Raw genomic sequence first — 23,283 nt, forward strand, 5'->3', positions numbered from 1 at the left:
GGGGATTGACAAGAACAGCACATGTGGCCTCTCCATGCGTCTTGGGCTTCCTCACAACATGGCGCCTGGGTTCTGAGGGCAAGTGTCCTGAGGGGACAAGTACAGAGAGCTCCATGTTCTTTTCCAACCTAGTCTTGGAAATCGAGGAGTATCTCTTCTACTCTGTTCTATTCATGGAGATCATCCTCAAAGCTTGGCCAGGATCAGGGAGAGGGAACCTAGACTCCATCTTCATGCAGGAGTGGCAAGGTCATGGAAGGGCACATGGAATTGGACTTGACATAGCCATTTTTGGTAAAAACAATCTGCACCAAAACAATATACCAGGGGCTGAAATCCAAGTGCATAGAGGGGTGAGTCAGAAAAGAAAATGAGGGAAGTAGACTACTACTTACTTACAGAAACTATAGAATTATTCTTCACTTTGTCAGAGAAATATTCTCCCTCTCCCTCTGTCTCTCTTCCTTCTTCCCTCCCTCCCTCTCCTCTCTGTTTCTGTTTCAACCCACAACCCTCCCAGTATAACTTCTGTTCTCTCTCTTTTGACACAGACATGAGTGGAAGCAGACACTTTCCTCTAGTAAGGGAAAGCAACAGTAAAAACATAATAAAGGCTAACACTTGTCTTCAGTGTCAAGGGTACTGTGGCAAACTCGAAGGCTCCATGCCCTGGCCAGAGTCTGGTCACAACTCAGCTCTGTACAGTTGGTGCCAGGGTAGAGTATGGGTTCAGTGTGGCCAGATGTGATTTTTCAGGAAATGCCAGGTACTTTTTTTAAAATGTGGACTCCATTTTTTCATTATTTTGGCTCAAATTAGATTCAAACAAACGCTACCATGACAGCCAAGTAAAATAGCACAGTGGCATGAGTATTCCCAGTGGGCTAGTACCTCCTCCCTCCGATTTTTATTTGGTGACCAGGAGAGATTAAGTGGAAGATAATGAGGCCAGCACCATGAGCAAGACATAAAGGCCACGTAAGGTCTCTGTTAGAAGGCTTGCACCGGCTGCCTTGTGAACTCATGATGTGAGGCCCATCAGCTGTGAGGCAGGGATCAGTTTACAGCGATGATGGGCAAAAAGTTCACTTGCCGTAGAGACTACTGTGGGTGCAGAGGAGATTCCTGCTCCCTTAACAAGTGCAGAAAATACATTTTATATGGAGTAGATGGGAATGCTGGCTGTGCTGGGGCTTCACTAAGTCTCAGAGTACATCTAGGAAACTTTTTGGTTATGTCCTTCCTCAATATAAATGGTAAGCCCTGTAGATTACTGTGATGCACTTAATTCATTTTCAAAAATTGATTAAAAATAATCAATTTTAAAACCTAGATGTCCTTTCTCTATAAAGAGCCTGCAGTAAAATTATATTTAGTAAAAAGGAACAATTTGGGAGTTAGTAGTCATTTACTACAATGATAATTGTGGAGGTAACATTTTCTTATTAGCAATATTATTTGTTTAGCAAAATCACACTAAATTTTGGTATTTTTATATTCACAGGTATTATAAAGCAGTCCACATAATGCTTGGGTAAATGATTTGACTCGATTTTTTTTTTAGTATCTGCCATCATTTTAATAATTGTTTCAGCATGTCCTGTGACAATTATCCCGAGTTTCCTCAAACAAACCCCCAACAGCACCACCCCTATGTTCAGCTTGTTCATACTGCCTTCATACTTTCCTCTCTTATTATCACTGGTATATCTGCTTGTCCTTCAAAGTAAAGAACAATTCCAGATTACAGCAAACTCAATGGCCTTGCTCCATAGTATGGCCCCTGCTGAAGAGACAGAAAAGGAAAGAAGCACGAAGAACCATGATGGGTTGAGATCAGACACTACCAGAAGCCCAGCTTGTGTTTTAAAAAGAGGCTCTGAGACATGTTCCCAGGAGCTAAGTCTTCCCTGGCTGGAAGAACAGGAAGGACGACTTCACAGACACTTGTGTTGGAATTTCCAGACGCCACCCAGACCACAAAGACATCCCTGCAGCTCTTCATCACACATTCATTAATGCAGTGCTCACTGTCCCAGTCCCTCCTCACAATGAGAGGCTTCTCATGACCAGACACACATATCGAGGCTGGGGTGACAGCGTCACGGGAGACCCACTCAGCAATTCAACATCCCTCTGAGGAGATTTAACATCAGGAACCACATCTGTGCTCATCTCACAGACTGTCTCGGAGAGGTTTCTTCCACTGTATGGACCTCAGGGCTGTTGTTCACAGGCCGCTCAGGACTGCTTTCCACAGCTGGTGGGACTGAGAGTGTCTGTATTCTCAGGAGGCACAACCTTGACCTGCAGAGGAGGTGGCTGTTGCCGTAAATCAATTAGAACTTTCTGAGGTGAAGGTTGTGGCATGGCCTGAGGTGAGGGAGGCTACTGGGGATGATCACTTGCTGCTGAGTAGGGGGCTGAGGTATGTGTTGCCATGGAGAGCAGGGGGTGTCGTCAGTGTGGAGGCTGCTACTGCTGCTGCAACACTGAGCAAGTGATAATTTGGCCTTGTTGACTGGGCTGGAGAGTGGCTGCACTGGTTTGGCCTGGATGGATCCCCTGGGAGGTCACTTCTGTGGTTGCGATAATGGAAACCATCCCTCCTTGAGATACAGTCATAGAAGAGGGCAACAGTTGTTTGGTAATAACCAACATGGTGACATGGAGCTGAGCCCCAGCCCCAGAAGATGCTTGGTTTGCCACATAGGAGGAAAGAGTGAAGTTAACAACAATGGGAGGGGACAGGGCAGGGGGCTCTGTTGAGGCAGTGCTGGAGAGGTGGGGTCAACAGTAGCCACAGGAGGTGGAGGAGTCTGTGACAGCAGCACTGGGTCCAGTTCTCCTGTTCCCACAGCGGCCTGACACTCTTGCGTGCCTTTATGTGCAGTCGGAGCCTTCAGATGCTCTTTCTTGGCAGCTTTGGTTTTCCTCTTACACATCTGATCTTGCTCCTCACTAAGACTATCCCACATGGTGGCCACAATTTTTGAAACCCCCCCAAAAGTGGCACTGGGATTCTGTCCCCTGATGGCAGCCCGTATATTATGGAAGTCTAAAACAGATGCTGAAACTGGCTTCTGAGGTTCATTAGGATCTTTCTTTTTCCTCATCTTTGGGGTCTTCTGCTTTTTTCCTGCTTTCACCACAACTGCCTTCTGGCTGGGAAGTTGCCTCTGGAAATCCTCAACACCAACCTCGTAAAGTGAACTAGGAGGTGAAGTGGTGGCTGAAAGACGATCCGTGGGTGACTTGGCAAGTGGCAGAATGCCACCTAAGCTCAAACTTAGAGAACTCAGTTCGACTGATAAATGGTGGTCAACTGGCTATGCCTCATCACACCAGATGGCGTGTCTGTCATTGATACATCTATTGTAACAGGTGGGCTGCACTATTCTGAGCTCCTAAAGAGTGGTCCAGGTCCATGGTCAAGCTCCCAGTCAGGAGCCTCCAACCCTGCTCCATCAAGCCATGCGTCATGGCTATAGGCATATCCAATGTCTAGACCCCATACTGGGCTGAGAAGCTGCCATCCTGAGAGGGGGAGGGGTTTTCCAGGTCTTCAAAGTGACCAACCACATCTGAGACAGCCAGTGAGGGGACAGAATCCAAGGAGACAGGTGGGGTTTCAAATACCTCATCTCCCAAGCTTGGTGTATGGAATGTCCTGGCACCTGAGAGGAAAGGGTGTGAGGACCCTGTGATCATCAGGTAATTGTCATTTCCTCAGGAAACTCCATCTTTATACAATGGCTACCACCGTCTCTGTCCCCTCATCACTCCCACCTCTCCCATCAGTGGTGGATGACTTTAAATACCAAATGCTGTGCTTTGGAGGTTCAAAACCTCACCAGAACTCCAATGAGCACTGGAGTATAAAAGAAAATGAAATTTAGGTAATATTATACCCATTTAGTAGGGCATGCTTTAATTAATCAGGTAAAGTCCTTGGCAGAAAATGGCAGGGCTAAAGGACAAATTCAGAGCTATTCAATTTATAAAACGTTCAATGAGTTATTATTCCAAATAATAAGTGTTTAGATAAAAACAAAAACAAGGAAGGGGAGGGGCAAAGAATAAAGTCTAAAATGAAAATCAGCTTACCTACTGTGATTTTAAAATGTCATTGCATTCTGATAACCTATATAGCTCTTGTGTGCACTTAAATGTGTGGGATTGTTTTTACACACTTCTAAATTAAGGAATTAGAGAAATTAAAGGAAAATTAATGGATGTATTTTTCATATTTGTACAACGGCATTTTCACACACTCGGCAAAACTGAAGCTAGGATTGTAAATCCCGAGGCCAATTAATTTGTCCACACAGAACTGAGCAGAACTCAATAAATGAAAAAAAGGTCTATGAAAGAAAAATCATATTATATCATCAAAGTAAGGGGGGAGAATAAGGTTTAATGGGAGAGCATGAGTGTATTTCACCATGCAAACTAGAGAGTGTTCTGCCATTAATTAAATTGCCGCTAGTGATTGGTGAGTAGTGGATGAATTCTCGACCATTCCATCAGATGACTGGGAACTGAACATCCCAGCATCCCTGACTGATGGGAGACCTTGGCCACACTATTCCCCTTAGCAAGTGAATAACTTATTGTGCTGGTGTCCTCCTCAATATTCTGTCTCTGTCTTTTTGTTTTGTTTTGTTTTGTTTTAAAGAGTTTATTTATTTATTTTACAGAGAGGTCACAAGCAGGCAGAGAGGCAGGCAGGGAGAAAGAGGGAAGCAGGCTCCCCGCTGAGCAGAGAGCCCGATGTGGGGCTCGATCCCAGGACCCTGGGACCCACTGAGCCACCCAGGCGCCCCCGTCTCTGTCTTTTTAAAAATAATTTTATTTATTTATTTGAAAGAGAAAGAGAGAACACGAATGAGCAAGAGAGCAAGAGTGGGGAGGAGCAGAGAGAGGGACAAACAGATGCCCCTCTGAACAGGGAGCCTGCCATGGGCCTCGATCTGAGGATTCTGAAATCATGACCTGAGCCAAAGACAGATGCTTAACTGACTGAGCCACGCAGGCAACCCCCTGTTTTTTTCTTAGTAACAGATTTCTGTTAAATACACCCAGTCGAAAAACTGTATTTCCTAACTAGTGACCTGAGAGGTGGTCAGGAGATTTATAAGCAGGAATCCTTGTGTGGGGCAATGGGAAAAGTCATTTTGCTCTAGTCCTTCCTCCTTCCTGCTTCTTATTAACGGATGGCTGGAGCCACTGCAGCCACCTCAAGATGCTGAGAATGGAAGCCACATAGTAAAGATGGAAGAGAAAAGATAGAAGGGTCTGAGTTCCTGATGACATCAAGGAGCCACCTTCCCAGACCTAGGCTGCTTTTGTCCAGATATTTTTAATGAGAGAAAGAAAGGAAGGAAGGGAGGCAGGAAGGGAAGGGAGGAAGATGTTCTAGAATTTCTTTGTTGTGAAGACTTTTAAAAGCCACCCAGTGTAATTCCTGGATAACATCTGTGAGAGAGGGAGGGCGGGGAAGGGAAAGGGAGAGGGAAGAGAGAAAGCGGGAGAGAGGAGAGACGGGGGCAATGGCAAAGAACTCACAGTCTGGAGCCTGCTTTTAAATCCCAGTCTATCACTTTGATGTCCTCTGACCTTAGACAAATCACCTCCGCATCACTGCCCTTTGGCTCCCTCATTCATAAAATGGGGATGAATCTTACCTTTTGAGATTTACTTTGAGAACTGCATCAATTAACATGTGTGGCGTCCCTCAACCTCTCTCGGGTGTTCCTACCACCTTATGAGGGTCCTGGCGTGCCACGCTCACTGTCTCTTGGGCAGGACATTCCCCCTTGGAGGAGACGCTGATTTCTTTTCTTTTTTTTTTTTTTTTAAAGATTTTATTGATTTGAGAGAGAGAGAAAGTGCACAGTGAGGGGAGTGGCAGAGAGAGAGGGAGAAGCAGGCTCCCTGCTGAGCTGGGACCCTGATGAGGGACTTGATGCCAGGACCCTGAGATCATGACCTGAGCTGAAGGCAGTCGCTTAACCGACTGAGCCACTCAGGCGCCCAAGACCCTGACTCTTAGGAAGGTGTTTCGTAGGATGAACAAGCACTGCATTCTCATTGCTTCTGGTGTCTTCCATCGTCTTCCCAGGGCCATGACATACAAGTCTGATCTGTTTTCTGTATTGTACACACCCTTCAAGTATTTGAGGAGCGCCATCCTGAATCTTCATCCCCAGGGCTAAACACCGGAGTCTCCGGATGTGCTTTAGCTTGATTTTTCCCATCTTCAATGTGACTCCAAGAGCACATACTCCAGGTACCTCTGTTTTGGTGACATATTCTTTGGCACAATCATGTTCAGCATGTAACGACCTCATCACGTCTGTATTGTTGTCCCAAACTGTACCCTTTGTCAACATTAGTGCTTTTCTTTCTCCAGTTAATTCTGCTTTGTTGGGTACTAATCTACTAATACTAATTCAGATGGCTCTTACCTACCTTAACCATCTTAACTATCACTTCATTTTGAAATTTTAGGTGTCATTTCGTTTTGGTATTTGTCTTGTACTTTGAATTTGGTACAGACACAGCCTTGCTGTCATAACAGCAAAGTGTAAAACCAGGGCATTCACCATTGCAATTGTTTTTTCCTAATTCCATTCTGGTTTATACTTGTTGAAAGTACTGTGGCTGTTTCTTTGTTTTCCTCTCTGTGGTTACACGAGTGAAGTTTCTTCCTGTCTTATCTCCTTCAGGGTTTGGAAGGGGAATTTACTCATGCTATTCAAAAGCATTCATTTGATCTTATTCCTCCCACATGTAAGAGTCAAGACCCAAATATTGCCTTTGGGTTTCTCCCATCTAAGGCAATTCTTATTTGTCCCTGGCCACCTCTCTCCCTATTTTCAAACAACTTGGTCCTGATTAGATTTAGATTAAGATTTGTTATTACTCATTTTGCATTTAGTCTCAAACTTATCAGCTGACTTACAAACTTTTTAATTGTTTGGTGCTTGTCGCTTATCTTTTTAAACAATCGTGAAGTCCTATATTTTCCTTTCTGCCTTGGGTATTGGGAGTACACATGAAAGAAAAAGGAAGATCATTCTTTTGAGGCCTCATACACAGAACAAGAGATTTTTACTGTCTTCAAATAGGAGAGACTTAGGTGGGCATATAGTTATTGAATCACTACAGTTTCTTCAAAATTCTATTCTAAAGAATTCTAAAATTCATGTTCTTATGCCATTTCCTCCCGGAAAGGTAAGTTTTGGGTGCCTGTCTTCTTTTTGTTCTATTTGCGGGGGAGGGTTGGTAATTTGTTATTTTTCTCCTGAAATTTGTTCATTTTCCCCCTGCCATTACCACAGAACCAACATTCCATCAGAACATAACACCAGAATATAACTGGCTGAGAAATTTTGTCTTTGATTTTACCTGGAATATATGCCTGGATATCATGGTGTTTAAGTAAGGAAAATTTTCTTCTAGCATATCTTTACTGTCTCTATTCTATTTGTGAGGGTGTCTTCTTTAGGAAAACCAATGATCTACAAGAGACACCTTCTTGTTCCTTATGCCAAAGGTATCCTTTGCCCTTTGCCCTCTGACTCAGCCCTCCAGGGAAACTTTATGCTTTGTCTTCAGCCTCTACACTAGACAGCAGCAGTCCTGTCTCTTGGCAGGGATTTAATTTCAATCCTTTCTTACCCATCTTCCTTTTCATCTAAGAATTTCGTGGCTTTCTCAGCTCAGCTTCCGATCTTCAGATGGCTTCAGCCTCCACTTCAGAGGCTGGGTGATCAAATCGTACTGAGGAAGATGAATGGCTCCCTCCGGCAGTGTGTGTGTATGCATATATGTGTGTGAATCACACGTTTTGGAATTTGTTAAGCATGTGTTCTTTCTCTGATTTTTTTCCAAATGTGGTTCCCTTTCCCTCATTCCATGGTACCCTTTGATTCCAGCTGTCTCTTGCTACACAACAAACTCAAACCCAAAGGAAGGCTGTCAACCACTATTTTATTATTTTCCATGATTTTGTGGGCCAGAGATGTGGGTAGGTTTTGGCTTCATTCCATCTGTTAACAACAGAAGTCACTTGGTGATATTTAGCTGGTGGGGGGGTCAAAGATGCTTCATGCACCTTGTCTGTTGCTTTGTCAGTGATGACTGGAAGGCTGGACTCAGCTAGAACTGTCAGCTGGAGAACCCATGCATGGCATGTCCAACATGGCCATCACAGGGTAGGCAGCTAGACTTCTTCCGTGACGTCTCAGGGCTCCAGGAGCCACTGCTGTCACAAATAAGGACACCTTGCCTGACCCCTTGACCCAGCCTCAGAAGTCCTACCACATCACTCCCTTTGTACTCTTATCAGTTGAGACAGTCACAAGCCTGCCCAGATTCAAGGGGGAAGAAATGTAGACCCCATCTCTTAGGATGTTATTTTCCCCCTTTAATCATCCCAGACCCAGGGAGGTCTCTTCATGGTAAGTGCTGTTCTAGACACTGGGGAGTGCCTCTCAGGTCTTACATGAGAAGAGACAAAGTGGTGTACACAGCTCTCTTTTTGGCTCTTTGTTGCAAGCTCTCAGCTGCGGCTGCACCGTTCTAGATGCCCTGCTCTTATTTACCCCATCAAGGACGTAATTAGCCTCTGTGGAGAGCATGTCCTATTGCTGACCCACACCAAGCTCAATATAAGGAACATCCCGATTCACTATCTTCCCTGGTGGGGTGTTCTTGCCCCACCTGCTGGCTTCTAGGGAGCATCACCCCTTTAAGAGACCTTGCGAGTTAACACATTTTTTATTCTTTTGTTGAGAAGAACCAAAACCAGGCATGGGGAGGCATCTCTCTGTCTCTCTATGGCTCTCCACATGCCATGGAGGGCAGCCCAGGACCTCGGTTGTAAGCTATCCCTGAGTTTTGTGCATGAGCACCAGCATGAGCCCACCAAAAAAACAACCCGATCAGTAGTCAGGGTGGGGAGGGGAGTTAGAGGGTACTGAATATGAGGTAGATAAAGCTTCATCTTCCAAAATGGAAAGGCCATAGATATTGTCAGGAGTGGATAGATCAAGGATAAAACTTCCATATACACATTATTTGGAGTTCTGAGGGGTAACCACTGAGGAACCAACAATAGACAATGCCTCCAAATGGTTGTCCCTGGAAGGAGGGCTTGGAAGGCAGAGACCAGCCCACCTCACGCGCAGTCCCACAGCCCAATTTAATCTTTTGCTTTGTGCGTGGATTTTCTGATTAAAAAATTAAATGATATGTATTTGGATATCAAAAATACTACGTAATATTTTAGAATGACTCATGCCATTTAAAATTCTATTTAGAGGTTAAAGTTTGTAATGATATTTTATAACAGGTTGTTTTCTTGCTTTGGATTTAAGCTTTATTTTCATCATTAAATTTTTTTTTTCCAAGTCACAAAACTGGGACAAAACCATGAGAGAGTTGAAGAGAAGGAAATAGGGAAATAAATCAGAACTGGAAGCCCTCCCCAGTGAATTCAGCAGCCTTTTTTGTATCACTCTATGTACCTTTAATTTTTATGTCCTTCTGGAAAAATTAAATTGGAACTCCCTTTATCACTTCTTCATTTCATTTTTCCCGTTGTAAAAAGGGCAAGAGCTTAACGTGCCACAGACTAAAGCTGCAGGGGCAGCTGGACACACATGGGCAGATGCCCGAGTCTCTGGACAGCTGGCCGGGGCTTCCACTCACATTTTCCAAAGTCCACAGTCCCAGGCAGCAGCTGGAACTCAGTGGGGCAGGGGAGGGGGGGGGGGGTTGGGGGGGACAAGCTTAAGGAGTGTACAGCGTTTTCCTCTGGTTTAATGTTTACAAAGAGGAATACTTAACATCAGAATAAGGTATTCCTCCAGTTTGTGTTTATCTTTTAACCAGAAAAAAAAAAAAAAAAAACCCTTTCCTACACTGTGAAAACTGGATTTCTTTAGCAGCAGCAGTAGTGGTGGTGGACTACTAGGGGGAGGAGGAGGGGAAAGAAAAGCAATCACTCAGAGGCGGGGCCATACTCAGCGTGGCCCACTCAGGAGCAGAGCTGGCTTCACCTGGCCTGAGAACAGCAGGATATCAGCCACTCCCGGGCTCCTGCTCAGAATCTGCCTTTTAACGAAATGGGGCTGTGTGGGTATATTACAGGATGAGAAGTGTCACTCTAAGGTACCGATGAGAGATTCTAGGTCAAGAAAATTCAAGTCCTGGTTCTTAGCCTTAGCTTAGAATCATCTGGGAGGTTTTGGGGTTTTTTGTTTTTGTTTGTTGTTTGTTTGTTGTTGTTGTTGTTGTTTTTAAATGCTGATCACTGAGCTCCACCCCAGAATAAGTAAAACAGAGCCTCTGGGGGATGGGACCTAGGCATGGGTATATTTCAAGTGTCCCAGCTGATGTCAACGTGCAGCCAAGGCTCAGAACATGAGGAACGTGATGCTGGGAACTGCTCAGGGGTCTGTCCCCCCAACCCGTGTCTGCCTCCTCCTGGCGCGGCTCTGTGAAGAAAACCTGCACACGCCTCCCCTTGTCAAATCCACGGCCATTCACAAAGTGGCCTCACCCAGGACCTTTGATAAAGCATAGCAGTGCCTGGGGTGGGAGCGGATTGCTCCATACTTGTGGGAAAGAGACCCACCCCGAGAAGGCCCATCCAGGTTCCCGGGAGAAAATGTAATTAAAAGACCCCATCTTGGAGTTACAAAGTCAATCTCCTTTCATTAAAGAAATGCCCCTATTTCTGTGAACCACATGAACTGCTGACGTATGGTGCAACATGAGAATATTAAAATTTGCTTCCCTAAGACATCGAACAGTTTCTGTTGTCTCCAGCAACGCTTGCCTCAAATGTGGTTCGAGAATTTAATCCAAATGGAAAGCATGGTCACTGGGTAATCAATCAGTCACATTTCCTAGTTTTATAACTGAGAGACAAAATAAAATAAGGGTTGACAGAAGGTGCGCATGTTTGAAATACTTTCGCATGAGCCCGTCACCACCGCCAAATGTTAGCCTCTTGAGGCATAAATTAATTCACCACAAACGCATGCCGGGTTGTGTCTGGATTCTGCTCTGGTGAGCAGGAAGTGTTAGACTTTTGGACAACAGCTTTAAGAATGACATATCTCCAACTTGCTGTGATTTTTTTTTTACCCTTGAGCAGAATGTTTTTCTTGGAATGGATTTCTGGGAGGGGTTGCGGACGCAATCCTGGTTGCACGTGCAGGCCAGGTGGGCACTTTGATGGAGACAGTGGCAGCTGTCCCGGTGGGAAGGTTAGCTCCTAACCCTGAGGACGTGTGTCGTGGTAAACCCACAGAGATCTCCGTGTCAACCTCACCTGGTACTGCTGCCCGGTACAAAGGATGAGATGGTCGTAGAGCACGAGTTCCTCTTTGGAAAGCACCACATGCTTGGCTGCTCGGTCTATGGCGGTCATCCTACCCACCACCACGTTGACCCAGGAGCACAGTGACATCAACGCGTAATCTCTGTCCTGAAAACAGTGGCTGCGGAGAGAAAAGCGCCGTCAGTGACATTTGAGTAGCTGACAGTGGACATTAATTAGACATCTGGTGAGCTGGTTCGAGTCCCCTAGTGGGCCAAGTCTGTGCCCTACCGTGAGTTTCCCAGGACCCCAGAGAGACACTGGGAGATTTTTCGTTGTGAGATGTGTAGTCACAGATTGACATCTTCCCATTAAAACTAAATCGTTCCACCTGGTATAGGCCAGTCTACAACAGGGAGGGTGTGTGTGTGTGTGTGTGTGTGTGTGTGTGTGTGCGCGCTCACGCACGCGCTCACACACAGGCATCTGTGTCTCTGTGAAATCATTAATATATACTCTTTCTTCTGCTTCTCTTCCATGGAGGGTGTAAACTTCCTTTAGCTGTTGAATCGTCATGTTGACCACAGACTCAGAGGGAATGAGGAAGAAGAAAGTGACATTGCTGAGGATTCCCAAAGGCAATGGTCAAGGTCTTGAATATTGAGACCCTTCATATTTGCTAATTTTTTTTTCGATAAATGACTCATTCTTAGAATTAGTGTATGGATTCATGCCAAAACAACTACACATTTTATTTATAGAAGATGTCGATTAGGGAATTATGTTTGCAATGAGTACAGTCCCTGGAGACTTTTGGGATTCACTCTGTAGGGCAAAGGCGATTTTTGGAGAACTGATACTTTTGCTATCAGTGGGTCCAGGGTGGGCAGGTTTTCTTCTCTGGGTTCCATCTGAGTTTGAGCATTCTACTCTAACGTGAGAAAAGTGGGGTTTTCATAGCTTTGGGTTTATTTAGAGAGTTTTATGAGGGTGGTTTCCAGAGTTTTCTGAAAGGTCTGACCTCATGAGCATGACCTTTTATTGATCCTGTTCTGAAGACCCAGAGTATAGGGTGTTTCATTTATTTTTTTAAATAAGTTTATTTCTTTTAGAGAGGGAGTGAGAGGGGGAAAGGGCAGAGGGAGAGAGAATCTCAAGCAGACTTTGAGTTGAGCATGGAGTCCAACACGGGGCTCAATCTCATGACACTGAGATCATGACCTGACTCAGATGCTTAACTGACTGAGCCACTCAGGCATCTCAACGTGTTTCATTTAAATCTAGGCTTTGCTGTGCCATGACCTGTCCCTGATTTGGCACCAATGAGACGGGACCCTGGGACTCTGCATGCCCTTTCAATACTTAAGTTTCCTGCCCTTTCAACATGAGGTAACTGCCCTCCTCACATGCCTTGACCATCATACGGGATGAAGACAAGAACGTAAAAGATGCTGTTTTGTCAAGTGGGATGCATATGTGAAGGGTAGTATTCTAAATAATATTAATGATGCATAATCCTGTTTACTTTCCTTGGAGGCACACAGGATTGTGAAGTGGTAATGGGAGAACATTTTTTCTTTTTGATCCACACATGAGTCTGCTCTCAACACACAAAAAGAATTCTCGTAATGGATGCACATTAGACCCCGTTATAAGGACCTGTGAAAGAGAAGGGGGCTCTGGGCTTTGTATCTCTCCATGAGACAACACTTAAAAACAAGAAAATTTCTTTTTAATAAGAAAAAAAATCAGGGACTGTCCTGTCACCAGAATATAATAGATAGTGGGATGAAATTCTCTTTTAAAAAAACCTTTTGGTAGCTCAAAGGAAAACAGGAAACTTCACCGATTTCACACATTTGTGAAAGACCCACAAAAGACTGTCTTTATTTGCTACACCATCTCTTCATAATAGGAATGGTACTGTCAGTCGTCCGAGATGAGGAAAAATTAAATATAGTTACTGCACAGGGATTAGTCTTATGAGGGTTTGCTCAAAGATGAAAGTTCTCAGGGGAAATTTGGGGAAGGTTAAGAGAGTGTTATTTTTAAGGACAGCAGGACAGTGATGTTGATAATTTCAGAATGCATATTTCAGAGTTAAAATCTGAAGGTCTGTCCAGGGGAAACTGGCACCAGGAACTCTGTTTTATTTTTGTATTTTTTAGGAAACTTCAGAAGAATCAAAGAATGTGGGGTGCTTACTCTCACTGTCTATTACTACACTGAATGACATTTGCCAGTTTAAAGTATTACTGTGTAGGCAACTACTGTCCATTCGAGGTCTTTGTTAATTTACTCAGCAGGTAGGTGAAATTAGATGTTGGAGGTTGTTGGTGATGGTTTTCCAGAATTACTCCCTAAGCAAAGTTAAGGATCATTAGGATTCTAACATGGCAGGGACTGTCTCACGGGTTGGTGACAAGACAGATACCTACACTAGAGTTCTCTGGAAGAGAGGGAAAGAAGCAAAGAAGGAACATCAATAAAACTTCATGTTTCTCAAGTGAGCTTGACCCTGACTCAACACTAATGTCAAAATTTGTCTTCTTAGAACATTCTGGAAACAGGTAATAAGGAGGAGAAGAAAGCATAATTGGAGGATGGGGAAATTTTTGGAAGGAGATATATGTACAGAGTGGCCAGCTTGGCCCCATAGCCAGTGGTCAGAAGACTTAAGCCAAAGCTCCAGGTGCAAAATTAGAAGCCAACTCTAGGGGAGCAATTATGAGCAGGGTGGAAATATGCACTTCATGAAATCAGAGCCCTTCAGAACTGGAAAGAATCTTAGAGGTTTTCGTAAAGGATTTATTGTGACACTCTAAAGAAGGAACATCACAATTAACATTCGTTATTCAGGGCTGATTGTCCAATTAGTGGATTTCTCCGCTTCCTGTTTATCCTCTCCTCCCACTGCCTTTCTTTCTGCTATATCCCAGCATGTCATTAGCCTCTCTACAAGACGCTGAACTGGGGTAGGTAGGGGGGATGGGGAGACAAAAAAAATGTTCAAAAATTAATAACAATAATTATCAAAACACTGGTTAGGGCAAAGTTCAACATCTGTATCTAGAATGAGGAATTTAAATTATTAAATTTATGGATGTCAAGGCATTAGTTATTTTTAAACTCTGTGACCAGAGATAATTTCCCTTATTGAGGTAGGAGGATCATTTGAAAGGCAACATCCTGTTTACATTTCAATTTGTGGTTTCTAAGAATTATGATAACATGCAGTCTCCCACCCAGAGGCATCTGGCTGTGTTATTTAGTCCATGTCTATAACCTGATTGAGAGAACTTTTGCAGGTACTTTTGGATGTAACTTTCATCTGTTTGACATTATTTATGGAGCACCTGCTGTGTGCCAAGCAGTCCCAGATGTTGGGAACACACTGTGAACAAGACAAAAAAATCCCTGCCCTTATAGACTTTACATTAGAGGTTAAGGATTCAAAATATAAAGAATAAGTGTGATTTTAAAAGGCAAATTATCAAATATTTAGAAGAACTTCTGCAGCAAGAAAAGAACAAAGCAGAGGAAGAAGGACTGGAGTGTGGAAAAGTTGACATTCAAGCCAAGAATCCCAGGGGAGACCTGCCTGCTGTGGTTTAGGAACATCAAGGAGGCTATGGTGGCTAGAGTGGCAAGAACAAGGGTAACGATGGCAAAAGACGAAGTGAAAGAAGTAAGCAGACAGGGATGGATCTTAGGTTGGAATATCCTAGAAATTTCTGTGAGGACAGAAATGTTCTGTAGCTGCATTGTCTGATACAGCAGTTACTAGCCACGTGGAGCTGTCTGAACACTTGAAATATGGCTAATATAATTGAGTAACTGAATTTTTAATCTCATTTAACCTTCTGAGGTTAAACTTTTTAAAAATAGCCCTGTGTGGCTAATAGGCACCATATTGGACAGTACCGTTCTAGGCCATTGATAGTTGACACAATCTGATTCACATTTGTGTGGCATTGCTCTGGCTATTGTGTTGAGAAAGTGGAGAGGCAAGGACAGAAGTGGGGCCACCAGGTGACTCTCCACCTAGTCACATGCAGATCCCATGTGAAATCAAACCAGCAGAAAGCCATTTGCTAACTGTTCTCTCTGTAGCATACCCAACATGGGCGCTGACAAAAACCTTCATCAAGCTGACTGAAATGTTCCTCATGAGACGTTAATCACCAAGACCAACATTTCCTGGGAATCGTGTCATTTGGAAGACAGGCAGTGAGAGAAGGAGATGCACTTGAGTTGATCCTCTGCCCTTTGTCAGTTGCTGTTATAGTAATTTTTTTTCCATTTTATTTATTTTTTCAGCGTAACAGTATTCATTGTTTTTGCACAACACCCAGTGCTCCATGCAAAACGTGCCCTCCCCATTACCCACCACCTGTTCCCCCAACCTCCCACCCCTGACCCTTCAAAACCCTCAGGTTGTTTTTCAGAGTCCATAGTCTCTTATGGTTCGCCTCCCCTTCCAAAATTTTTTTTTTTAATAAACATATAATGTATTTTTATCCCCAGGGGTACAGGTCTGTGAATCGCCAGGTTTACACACTTCACAGCACTCACGATAGCACATACCCTCCTCCCCAATGTCCATAGCCCCCTCCCCCTCTCCCAATCCCACCTCCCCCCAGCAACCCCCAGTTTGTTTTGTGAGATTAAGAGTCATTTATGGTTTGTCTCCCTCCCAATCCCATCTTGTTTCATTTATTCTTCTCCTATCCCCCTAACCCCCCATGTTGCTTCTCCATGTCCTCATATCAGGGAGATCATATGATAGTTGTCTTTCTCCGATTGACAGCTGTTACAGTAATTTTAACAACAACAACAACAACAAAAACTCCAGCAAGGTTGACTTTTCATATACTTTTCACAGTCAAAAACTCTGAAGCTCAGAGACATGAAATCCCTTTATAATAGGGACATCCACCTGAATCCGCATTCATCCGGCTCAAAACCCACGTCTTTTTTACTACCTTGATGATGTCCTTCAAGAAAAATAAAAGTTCACCATCTGATGAAAGTATTAGGTCAAAGGGAGCCTGGTTCTGCTGGCAAGGAAGCTGCCGTTTTTCTCACTGTTTGAAGATCTCTTCATCCTGGGTTCTAAAAGGAACACCCCAAGAGGGAACAATTTCCTTCCTCCTCATTGGAAAAATTGGGACATTGTTTCTAGAGGCAGGGAGCCTAGTAATTCTTGTACCCATGCTTTGCTACAGGAAATTAAAATTAGTGCAAGCTGTGTGATAACGAAATGGCATTTTCTAAAACAGATGTTGACAAATAGTGATTCTACTGATACAAACAATGAAGCTCACTGTAGAAGGTCGTAGCATGATCAGCCCCTCGTGACAAAGGGTCAGGGGGGTTGGGGTAGGGGGTACCCCGTCTTTGTCTCCCAACTTTGAACTTTTGGGGAGTTGCCTAGTCTGATGCAAATACAGTCACCAAGCTTCCCTGTGCTGTAGGGTCACTCAAAAGCCAAGTGCAGGAGGTAGCTGTGTCAGCAGGCTCTATCCCAGCTGTTTAGAGGGCAGACATCTTCCCACAAATACAAAATGGCAGCCCAACTCTCTATTCCCTCATTAACAGATTTGTACTTGTATGTTCTAAATGAGTTTGAACTCCAGGAGAAAAGCCTGCTACCCTTCCCTTTCCAGTCTGAAATCTACTACAGTTGACCCTTGAACAACACGGGTTTGAAATGCATGGGTCTACTTATACATGGATTTTTTTTCCCTCCAGAAATATAGTACAGGACTGACTGTTAATGTATTTTCTCTTCCTTGACATTTTCTTAACAATATTTTCTTTTCTCTAGCTTACTTTAAGAATACAGTATACATTACACGTAACATACAAAATATGTGTGAATTGACTGCCTACATTATCGGTAAGGCTTCTGGTCAACACTAGGATATTACTGGTTAAGATTTTAAGGGAGTCAGGGGTGCCTGGGTGGCTTGGTGGGTTAAGCCTCTGCCTTTGGCTCAGGTCATGGTCTCAGGGTCCTGGGATCGAGCGCCCCATTGGTCTCTCTGCTTGGTGGGAAGCCTGCTTCCCCCTCCCCCGCTCTCTGCCTGCCTCTCTGCCTACTTGTGATCTCTCTGTGTGTCAAATAAATAAATAAAATCTTCAAAAAAAAAGATTTTAGGGGAGTCAAAGGTTGTATGCAGATTTTGGACTGCATGGGGGTCAGTGTCCCTAGAACTCCCTTGTTGTTCAAGGGTCAACTGTATTTAGCATAAAGTGTACACAAATGAGGACATGTAGGCATCAGAATGAAAAAACAAATGAAATTCTTACTCGCTTGCTAAAAATTTCCTTTGTTCAGTGCCCAGAAGTCTTTTTCCAGGGAGTCCATGGGTTGAAATCAGGGTGAGATTACTAAACTTCAGGTGAGAGCTAAGGAGAAAGAAGAGAACACATAAAAAAGGAGGTAAAGCTTGACTTGGTGAATTATTATAATTCCATTTAACTTTATTTCATGTGTCATCCAATTGTTGCATTTTCTTTTCAGCAACTCTTTTGCACAAACCTTCCAACAGAACTGACCATTTCCACAAAAGAAGGAAGATGGCCCTAAAGCAGCTAACTGCAGAAACTTCCAGAAGCTACAATACTGTCATGCCCAGCACCATTTCATTTTTTAAAAATTTGCTTCTCAGAGTAAAGCAAAATAAAGCCCAACATTGGGAAGAGGGAGGAAAATGGAATATAAATTAATGCAGAGTTCAAATTGCAGACTACTTCCAAGAAGTTGCTTGGGATCACAGCCACTATGGCTAACACCTTCTGAGTGCTTACCCTCAAGTGCTTTGTGTGTCCCTCATTTGATCCTCGAAGCAGCAATACCATGAGGTCAGTAAAAATATACCTACTTATTATGTGGAACTGAGGCAAAGTGATGTGCTCAAGACTAAACAGCAGGGAAGTCTCTAGGCAGGGCATGAATCCAGGCTCTCTGGCTCCAGCATCTTCTCACCTAACCTCTGTCTCCACTGCCCCATAGACACCAAACTGTTGACAAGGATCCAAAGACCATCTAATTCTCAACCGTCAACATTAACTTTATTATTTTCAGATATATATACATAGGACACACCTTGCATTTACTACAAAAGCTATATATATATATTTTCAGATCTGTCTCATATATATATATACATATATATATATATATCAATCTCAATTACTCAAATCAGATACCAAAGTATCACCTAGCAGAAAATTCTAGAAGGTTGCTTTTAGAAGTGAAACTGCGGGGCGCCTGGGTGGCTCAGTGGATTAAGCCGCTGCCTTCGGCTCAGGTCATGATCTCAGGGTCCTGGGATCGAGCCCCGCATCAGGCTCTCTGCTCCGCGGGGAGCCTGCTTCCTCCTCTCTCTCTGCCTGCCTCTCTGCCTACTTGTGACCTCTCTCTCTGTCAAATAAATAAATAAAATCTTAAAAAAAAAAAGAAGTGAAACTGCTTTATACTTGCCTCAGACTTTCTAGGGCCTGACACACATTCATTGGCATTACCACAGAGATTAATCTTCAAGGCAGTTTGTGCCAGGGCAGGGGAAAGTGGTTATTATCTGCATTTCATACAGAGGAAAATCAAGGTTAGAAATACTAGGTAATTTGCTCATGGTCCCGAAGCTCACGGGCAGCAGGTCCAGAGATGAGAGCCGTGTCTCTTCCGACCTCCCGCAGTGCCCTCTGCACTCCCCCGGCTGTCCTCTGACCAGCCCTGTGAGCGTTGTTAGGTACACGGCACAAGCACGTAAGCAGAGGCCACTAAGGGACTGACGTGCTCAAGACTCACTCCATGATTCCCCTTACGTATTAAAATATTCTTGCTGCAAATTCGCCCTCCAGCTAAAGTCAGTAAAATTTTATGGGTGAGTTAATCTTTTCCTAGGATGGTGAGAAAGATATTTCTCTCTAAAATCTCTTCCGAGTTCACACCTCCCCTTAAAAAAACCAAATGCCAAAAAAGAAACCTTCACCAGGTTCGAGGGGAATACCTGCCCTCCTTTCCCAGGAGAAAACTGGAAATTTTCCAGACGTGGAAATGCTATCAATTTACTGACAATCTGTTAAGTACCACTAAAAACAGGAGACTTTTGGTAACGGCATGGGCCAGCAATGTAATAAACTCAACAGCACCTGACATTTAGAAATAGCTAAATATTATGAAAGGTTGTGCTCTAAGTCTCTAAGGAGGCATGTCATTTAAGAATGAATATTCTTATTTGATACAAAGAAAACCAAGCACGTCTTATCCTCTAATAATAAGAATAAAATTTTTGAATATGTTCAAATAACATAAAGGTCGCAATTAACCCCAGCTACTTAGGGCTGCCAGTCTGCAAATGCACACTGATGACAGGTCTTTAATCTAGTTCCATTTAACAGAAAATGCAAATAATGATACATGTTTGTACCGCATGGAGTTAAAATTTATTTTGGCTTTGGTGCCTATGTGATGGAAATGTGGTTTATGTTGTACTAATAATACAGTTACATACAGGCCATTTTTATAGCTCTATGTGAATAGGCGGCTTAGTAATTATACAGCTATAGCTTTTACTACAAAAACAATCCCTTTGGCACTGAATAATTTGAACGATCTAACAACATGGATCAAATGACTTCTAAATTGCCCAATTGTCACACTGTAATATCCTGAATTATGCAATTGTGCAATTAAAGACTTCTCCAAAAGATTTTGAGTGGGGGGCATTGTTTGGATTTTTATCTATAAGGGCACCAGCCTCCCACTCCTTTCCTTTCGCCTTAGCCAAATACCTTCTGTGTTCTTCACTGTGGCCGCTCTGGTCCTTTATCCAGTCTTCAAGGTCACTACTTTAGCATTTCTTGCTCTTCCTCTGATCCCCTTTCCTCATTCTCCCACATCATAAATAAAACAGAGACCAGCCACAAGGCCCCCTCTACTCTCCTTCCCTTCTTGTTACTTCCAACAAATCGACAAGAATATTCTTCCATTCCCCCTAATTCAGAAGACAGGTTCTCCCCAATAACCTTGTCTCCTTTTCATGTTCCTCCCCTATCTCTCCCTGCTTCTATACCAGAACATTTGTCTTACTGCTATACTTAATAAACCTGATTTTCGTGCTGATAAGGAGGAGTCATGCAGTCAACAGGGGCCATATCCCTGTTGACTGCTTCTCCAAGATGGCTTCCATTATCAAGGTCCCCTAAGGCCCAGAGTGGTTCCTGCAGCTCCAGACATTGCATCTCATATCCACATTATAGCAGAAGAGAAAGAGGCATGAGTGGAAAGGGCGGCCCATTAAGAAGAGATTAAAAGTCTCACATGACATTTCTGCTTACATTGCTGGAACTCAATGACACAGCCACATGCGGCAGAAAGGGAACCTGTAAAATGCGGTTTTTCAAAAACCACATTGCCAAGGTTCTGTTATCAAGAACAAAGTGCAGAATACATACTGAGAGGCAACTAGAAATATCTACACATGCTGACTCATGAAGGCAGGGTAGGTGGGCATGGGGGAAGATCCTTCTATCAATCAGGGTCCAGGCAAGTAATGGGTGGCAAACTCCACAGGGTTCAAATGAATAGAGGCAGAGGTGTCTGCAGGGCTCTGGGAACTGAAAGAGGACAGGGAGTCATCCAGGAGCTCGCAAGGGTAGGATGCTATTATTGATGTGAATGGAGGAAATAGGAGCAGTCAGAGCCATGACAGAGACTCCGGCCAAAAGCTGCAGCCATAGAACATGCGGTCTGGGACAATATTTTCTTAAGGTTCTCTTCTATGATTGCTTTTCTACTAGCGCCTCCTTTGCCCATCTATCCCTGCTCACGAGCTTCCAGTCTTCATGCCTGCTTCCTGGACTGTGCGACCTACCACCACGACTTCCTGTTACATATTGACACTATAGCTTCCTTCTGAGCTTGAAACCCAATTTCCAAAGTCCTAATGGGGCTGCTTCACAGGCATCCCAAATTCAGTATGTGTCCAAACACAAGTCTTTGGAACCCCATTCCTTTGCTACTTTATCTCCATCAAAGGCATGACCAACTAACCATCTCTCGAGTTAGGGCATTAGAGAGCCAACTTCAGACTCCTCCCCTCTTTCTCACTTCCCACAGTTGGTCACTGTGTCCAGTCACTTTTACCCGGTTCACATGTCTGGAATGCGCCTCACCCAACATTCCCGGGACACATTGCCTTAGCTCACCTTCTTGCCTAGAGAAATAGTCTCAGGAGAGTTTCTCTGGCGAGAGTCTCTTCCCTGCCCATCTTCTGCACAGACACTGGAAACCTCTTTCTAAATTAAATCAAATCTCAATCATTCCTGGTTTTAAGTTTCCATGTTGGCTCAGCACTTCGATGGCAGTAGAACAGAGTGGCTAAGACCATGGGCTCAAGAGTCAGATTGCCTCAGTTAGACCCCAGGCTCCAGTACTTTCTAGCTTTTTGACCTTGGGAAAATGGAAACTTATTTAACCTATCTGCTACTCAATTTCCTAGTCTGTAAAATGGGAATAACAGAACCTAATGCCTTGTAGGGGTGCTGCAAGGATTAGATGATAGTATCGGTTAAAATGTTTAGAATATTGTCTGCTGCATAGAACATTTGCAATAAATAACAATTTTAAATAAAGTAAGTTAATGCATTAAGTCCAAATGCGTGAGCATGGTATGTAAGGTATGTAAGGCCCTTCTATCAGGAGTAACCTAACCTCGTTAACCTCCTTGTTATTCAATGAAGGTTCCTTGCCTCTTTCATACCTTTATATGAATGTGTCCACATTTTTCCTCCAACCTTGTATTTTTTTCTAAGATTATATTTATTTATTTGACAGAGAGAGAGAGAGAGAGAGAGATCATAAGTAGGCAGAAAGGCAGAGAGAGAGGGGGAAGCAGGCTCCCTGCTGAGCAGAGAGCCCGATGTGGGGCTCAATCCCAGGACCCTGAGATCATGACCTGAGCCGAAGACCAAGGCTTAACCCAGTGAGCCACCCAGGTGCCCCTCCAACCCTGTATTTTTTTTTAATTTAATTTTTAATCTGGTTCAGAAACACCGAAGTATTTAATTTCTTAAATTGATAACTATCTAAAAATTTTGGTCTGGGGCTCCTGGGTGGCTCAGTCAGTTAAGCATCTGCCTTCAGCTCAGGTCATGATCCCAGGGTCCTGGGATCGAGCCCCACATCGGGCTCCCCCACTCAGAGGAAAACCTGCTTCTCCCTCTCCCTCTGCCTGCCACTCCCCCTGCTGTGCTCTCTCTCTGTCAAATAAATAAATAATAAAGTCTTTTTTAAAAATAAAAAAAAGAATAACAATAAAAATATTGGTCTAAAAGAATAAAGTTTATAATGTACAATTTTAGTAGATTTTAGCTTTTCTGAGGATGAAATGTGGAGATCAAATGTTTAAGACTTTTAATTTGATGACCAATGAATATTTTAAAAGTTCCTACAAACAGAACAGTGAGTCACAGAGCACATCTTGGATTTGGACACACGGTAGACAAAATGGCAGGAAGAGCAGGACCACAGAAAAGACACGGTCCTCAGATCTAATGGCGTTGGCTTCGTGTACGTAAACAATTTCTAACATCACTGTGAGCCCTCTCCTCCAAAATCAAAGGTCACGGTGCCGTGGAAAAAAAAAAAAAAGTTCAAGTTAAGTGCTCAAGCCAATGAAACATTAAACAAGTGCACCTGCATTTTCACAGCAGATAATTCCAGTGGGGATTTTATGTTGCTGTGGATACAAGGGGAGGAACAGCTCAAAGATACTTGTAAAGCAGGGAGGGATTAGAGTATCCAGGGAAATAAGTAAAAGGTATTGCGTTTCATTCCATGCTTTAGGAGGACAGCTACAAAATTAGGTCTAAACATCCTTATCCTCCAAATAAAAAGGGTCACATTGCCAATTTATTGTGAATACGATGAA

General features: G+C 43.5%; 1 protein-coding gene across 1 annotated transcript in view; it reads right to left on the minus strand.

Annotated features, from left to right (window-relative positions):
* The window catches only part of CFAP61 (cilia and flagella associated protein 61), a 290,455-nt gene that overhangs the window by 92,678 nt on the left and 174,494 nt on the right, over nt 1-23,283 (minus strand). The window contains exons 19-20 of the mRNA XM_045980366.1: nt 17,654-17,752; nt 11,351-11,519 (exon numbers count right to left, since the gene is read on the minus strand). Coding sequence (XP_045836322.1) covers nt 11,351-11,519; nt 17,654-17,752 — 268 coding nt within the window. The remainder of the gene's footprint in view (nt 1-11,350; nt 11,520-17,653; nt 17,753-23,283) is intronic.

The sequence above is a fragment of the Meles meles genome, chromosome 16, assembly GCF_922984935.1.
Source record: "Meles meles chromosome 16, mMelMel3.1 paternal haplotype, whole genome shotgun sequence".
NCBI lineage: Eukaryota > Metazoa > Chordata > Mammalia > Carnivora > Mustelidae > Meles > Meles meles.